General features: G+C 50.0%; 1 protein-coding gene across 1 annotated transcript in view; it reads left to right on the top strand.

Annotated features, from left to right (window-relative positions):
* Positions 1-404: 404 nt before the first annotated feature.
* LOC126529674 (uncharacterized) overlaps positions 405-6,000 on the top strand; it is a 72,732-nt gene continuing 67,136 nt past the window's right edge. The window contains exon 1 of the mRNA XM_055069890.2: positions 405-985. Within this exon, the coding sequence (XP_054925865.1) occupies positions 981-985 (5 nt within the window). The 5' untranslated portion in view covers positions 405-980. The remainder of the gene's footprint in view (positions 986-6,000) is intronic.

The raw sequence follows: 6,000 nt of genomic DNA, 5'->3' as shown, positions 1-6,000 counted from the left end.
ACAGCTGTCAAACGAGTAATGACGCTGGAGCCACTCTTTAGACAAAAAACTTGTCAGGTGCCTTGGTTTGTTTACGTAGAAGAACTGTATGAGGCAGCGACCTTTTACTCGGTGGCGATGGGCGCCACTTCAGCAGCAGAGGAAGTTTCAGTTTTCTTTGTGGATGAAAACGGGATACTCATTTCTGGCTATTTCGAGGTCTCTGGAAGCTAAACGAGCCGCTTGTTTAAATTAGGTGAAGCTAAGAGAAAATTTATGGAGGATGAGTAGGCGAAGTTTAAACCTTGGGAAATAATTATGGATTTTGTTTTAAATAATTTGTGCATAAGCGCATTGCTTATGCAAGAGCGTAATGTGTGTATCCGTTTGAAGGACGGCACTGAGATTAGCTGGCTATATCTAAAAACTTCAAAAGCTACCAAGATGAAATTTACTCAAGATTGAAGAGAGATAATGGCTGATGTGCAATGAAAGTAAAAAGTTTGTTAGCAAAGTACGGCCACGGATAAAATGTTTTCACAATTGTGCCCGAAAGGGTTATACCAGCACAACATTTCAAATCAGCGAGCAATATGGTATCAACGTTTTAAGATGTGTGGTTTGATTTCAGCCAATTGATGTAGTTAATGAAATTGCTTCTAAGGAAATGGGCTGTGATGTTACAGTCACATAGATGTCTGCTGTATTTTGGTTTTTTTTTTTGGTAAGGAAGCGGCCTCAGAAAGTTGCCTTAGGTCTCTGCGGCACACGGCATGCCACAAATTCAAATTAATTGGCTTATCATTTTGGTTGCGGTGTGCCAAGTTTATTAGTCAAATTGCCTCACTCTGAAGAGCGGACTCCTGGCGCAGGCCCTCGCGGGCATTCAGCAGCGCGTCCCCAACGCCACCCTCTTCCTTGGAGTGCGAGTTCTGGATGATGGAAAGCTGCTGTCCACTCAGAAGAACCTGGCCAAGGACCTCTTCCAGACAGTGAGGGACATGAAGTGAGCGTTTTGACAACATTTCATGCTGACCGGTTGAGTTGATTTGCATTTCCTTCAATATTGTTACTTACTTCGCGCGATGCTATCGTAAGATAGCAATAAAAAACTTTCAGAGAGCTATAATGTGTCCTGAGATAGAGTACACACGACAGTGACTTGAGAGTGTTGGTTGAGTTTCCAAGACCTATTGTGCTTGCGCTTCAGCGCTCGTACTGGTAATTGATGTTGCTGAATAGTGTTCATCTAAATATTACCAATTTAATAATACTAATATTCTTTATTGTCAGATCGCACTGCGGTGCATAAAATATAGGTCCTGTTAAAGCCCACACAGAGGCTTGTGTGACGATGCCAGACAGGATCGGCGAGCTAAAAGGCAATGACAACAAAACAGTCACAGCTTCGCCCGAAACGCGAGGCATCGATTGTGATCCGAAATTAGGAGAGAGCTATACGAAGCAAGGATAGTAGTTTATCGTCCGTATAAACTTGTGGACGTTCGCTTACTCATTAAATTGGCAAGCACGGTGTAAAGCCAGCACAAGAAAACATGCACACATCTCACTCGATCACCGTGCATGCTCGCTGTCGAAACGCAGGAATGAGGAAGTCCGGCAGCAGCATGAAGCGAATTCACCTTCGCACTGCCTCTCGTTTCAACGCGAATTCAGCAGGAAAAGCGTCACAGATTGCTTTTAACATAAGGCCCGCGCTGCCAAGAGCACTGGGCAAAATAGAACCCTCTCCCCTTACCCCGATGCCTTGCGCGCGACAGAACACGGCACGCTTAACATCCGGTTTCCTCCCTTGGGCTCGCGGGAATAAACCGACGACGGCACGCTTTCATTCCCACATACAGCATACGGGGAGCGGCGACGATGTTATCGTCCTTGCACTTTACACAGAACACGGTGACGGTAGCCACAGAAATGTACCCAGATTCTCCATATCATTCTAACGCTATAAAATGATTGGATTCACCCACAAGCATCTCATTTTACAGCGAAGCTGTTTACGCCTCGGGTTGCATGGATTTTTCGTGTCCATCAAGAAATTTGCGTGTGCAAAACCTCAGCTCCCAAATTTGATGCAAAATTGCTTCATCCCTTGCAAAAGCATATAGGTTTCATCGCTTCGATATTCATTTTCTGTATATTAGTTATCAATAGGCCCCATGATCAGTAGACTCTCAGGTAGATAATTTTTTAGCTAGCTTACGGGCCTATGGGCCATTCATTGCTTTACGTGACGGACACGGTCGGCATAGGATGCTTACGCATTTAATAACAAAGGTGATACGAGAATGTGCGTGCGTACCTATCGTAACGGTCACCACCAATCACAACAATAAATTTGTTGCCCTTTCGTCAAAATTCTGTGTCACCTCCGTGCACTGCTTAACAGCTTCGCTGGTCATCCACCTTCACTGAGTGGAATGGCTTATGATTATTTCAGAACTGACAGACATCCAAGTGAAAGCATGGTCATGTTGTGAGGGATTAAACAGGGAATAATGGGAACACAATCATCATCATCAGCCTGGTTACGCCCACTGCAGGGCAAAGGCCTCTCCCATACTTCTCCAACTACCCCGGCTATGTACTAATTGTGGCCATGTTGTCCGTGCAAACTTCTTAATCTCATCCGCCCACCTAACTTTCTGCCGCGCCCTGCTACGCTTCCCTTCTCTTGGTATCCAGTCCGTAACCCTTAATGACCATCCGTTATCTTCCCTCCTCATTACATGCCCTGCCCATGCCCATTTCTTTTTCTTGATTTCAACTAAGATGTCACTAACTCGCGTTTGTTCCCTCACCCAATCTGCTCCCTTCATATCCCCCCCCCCCTTAACGTTATAACCATCGTTCTTCTTTCCATACCTCGTTGCGCCGTCCTCAGTTTAGGTAGAACCCTTTTCGTAAGCATCCAGGTTTCAGCCCCGTAGGTGAGTACTTGTAAGAAACAACTGTTACACTTTTCTCTTGAGGGATAATGGCAACCTGCTGTTCAAGATCTGTGAATGCCTGCGAAACGCACCCCAGCCCATTCTCATTCTTCTGATTATTTCTGTCTCATGATCCGGATCCGCTGTCACCAGCTGCCCTAAGTAGATGTATTCCCTTACCCCTTCGAGTGCCTCACTACCTATAGTAAACTGCTGTTCTCTTCCGAGACTGTTAAATATTACTTTAGTTTTCTGCAGAATAATTTTCAGACCCACCCTCCTGTTTTGGCTTTCCAGGTCAGTGATCATGCATTGCAATTGGTCCCCTGAGTTACTAAGCCAGGCAATCTCATCAGCGAATCGCAAGTTACTAAGGAATTCTCCATTAACTCTTATCCCCAATTCTTCCCAATCCAAGTCTCTGAATAGCTCCTGTAAACACGCTGTGAATAATAGCATTGGAGAAATCGTATCTCCCTGCCTGACGCCTTTCTTTATTGGGATTTTGTTGCTTTCTTTATGGAGGACTACGGTGGCTGTGGAGCCGCAATAGATATCTTTCAGTATTTTTACATACGGCTCATCTACACCCTGATTCCGTAATGCCTCCATGACTGCTGAGGTTTCGACTGAATCAAACGCTTTCTCGTAATCAATGAAAGCTATATAAAAGGGTTGGTTATATTCCGCACATTTCTCGATCACGTGATTGATAGTGTGAATATTGACGCGTGTGCTTATCTTTATCGGCCGACCACGTTTCGCCGCTCAACAACTGTAATCGCACAGCGCGGGACGCGCCTGCATGCATCCGAAGTTTCTGGAAAGTTATCGATGCTTCTATCCGGCTGTCTGTTGTCGCCGAACCTTGTGTTATCAGATTTCATCGCGTGACGCGAATGGTGTAGAACTTTGTGGAAGGCACGCGGGTCCCTACGATTAGTCTGGAACATTCGACGACTGCTCTATAAAAGCCGACGCGCTTGACCCGCTGATCAGATTTCCGACGATCGCCGACTGTGTTCGCCGCTTTCGTTGTGCTATAAGTGTAGCCTGTTTTGTGGGCACAGGTTCGCCCAATAAAATCTAGTTTTGCCTTCACAGTATTGCTACTGTGTTCTTAACGTCACCACCACGTGACATCTGGTGGAGGTGCTTTTCGTTCATGTACCGGACGCCCCCGACAAGCCGTGATCCAAGCCCGGTCCGCAAAGAGAACACCAACGTAGTCCCGGAGCATCGAGCAAGCCGCCGTCTTCAACAGCTGCCCCCGCAGCACGGACTTCTACCTGAGAAGACCAAGAAGATTGTGGACAAGGCAACCCCAATGGCAGCCCCAGCGTCCCCCATCGTGCTGCAGCAGCCCAGGGAACCTCCGACGTTCCGCGGATCAACATTCGAGGACCCGGAAACCTGGCTCGAAACGTATGAGAGGGTCGCTAAGTTTAACAGTTGGGACAGCGACGACAAGCTGCGGCATGTCTATTTCGCATTGGAAGACACCGCCAGGACGTGGTTCGAGAATCGGGAAGCCACCTTAACGACGTGGGACCTTTTCCGAAGCGGCTTCTTGCACACGTTTACAAGCGTCGTGCGAAAAGAGCGAGCCCAAGCTCTACTAGAAACCAGAGTGCAGCTGCCAAACGAGACGATCGCGATCTTCACGGAGGAGATGGCCCGTCTTTTCCGGCACGCCGACCCGGAAATGTCGGAGGAGAAAAAAGTTCGCTTCCTGATGCGCGGCGTCAAGCCAGACCTTTTCGCCGGACTTATTCGTAACCCACCGAAGACTGTGGCTGAGTTTCCTGCAGAGGCATCGACAATCGAGAAAACTCTGGAGATGCGCACCCGGCAATATAACCGCCAGGGGCACACGCCGCAGTATGCCATCCAGGAACTGGGTTCGGACGACCTTCAAGAGACCATCAGGGCCATTGGGCGCGAAGAACTGCGCAAGGTCCTGCCTTCGTCGCAGCCTCAAGTAGCTTCGATCGCTGACATCGTGAAAGATGAGGTTCAGCGATCGCTTGGGGTTCCTGAGGTGCAACCTCAATTACCGCAGCCCCAGCCAGAAACGATGACTTACGCCGCCGTCGCACGCCGTCAAGGTCCCCCTCCGGGACCACGCCAGGGCCCTGCAACGACGCAATTCCGTCGTCCGCCGCCGCCGCCGCCAGCACGCCCACCCGTCGCCCAGCGCACCTACGCGAGGAAGACAGACGTTTGGCGCGCTCCTGACCACCGCCCGCTCTGCTACCACTGCGGGGAAGCCGGCCATGTGTACCGCCGATGCCCATACCGCGACCTGGGACTGCGAGGATTCGCCGTTAACGCTCCGCGCCCGCAGCAAGGTGAACGCCCCCGCGATATCGCAGACTACCTCGCCGCTACTCAGTGGAGCTCTCGACGACCGTCGCGTTCGCCATCACCAGGCCGCTACCTGTCGCCGCAGCGCCGACCATACACTGGCCCAGCCCGGGGCCGGTCAGCGAGCCCGTATCCGGAAAACTAAAAGCAGCAACCGATGGAGGTGCGGTTGCTGTTCGTCGAAGTGACGAAGATCCTCCGCCGCCGACGAAGACGACGAAGAAACCATCTCCACGACCTAATGACGACACGCCGCCGTCCCGACGAAGTCAGGAAGCCAAGACTACACCGAGGAAAGACGACTTGACGACGCGACGTTCAAGCTTCAGTTCAACACGACGCAGCCGTGATCCGACGCCGAGACCTAACTGTAACGCAAGACAAAGAACCACCGACCTCGACGTGCTTCTCGACGGCCACGCAGTCACCGCCTTAGTAGATACAGGAGCCGATTACTCCGTCATGAGTGGACCCATCGCCGCCCAGTTGAGGAAAGTTAAGACTGCATGGGAAGGCCCTCAAATTCGCACCGCTGGAGGACACCTGATTACGCCGACTGGGATGTGCACGGCAAGAATTACCGTTCATGACCGGATTTACCCTGCCACCTTCGTTGTCCTCCAAAAGTGTTCACGAGTCGTCATTCTCGGTATGGACTTCCTGGACCAACATGGCGCAATCATCAACCTGAAGTCGAAGTCAG

This window comes from Dermacentor andersoni, chromosome 9 (genome assembly GCF_023375885.2).
Source record: "Dermacentor andersoni chromosome 9, qqDerAnde1_hic_scaffold, whole genome shotgun sequence".
Taxonomy (NCBI): Eukaryota; Metazoa; Arthropoda; class Arachnida; order Ixodida; family Ixodidae; genus Dermacentor; species Dermacentor andersoni.
Note: the sequence above shows the minus strand (reverse complement) of the source record. Positions and strands in the feature narration are given on the sequence as shown.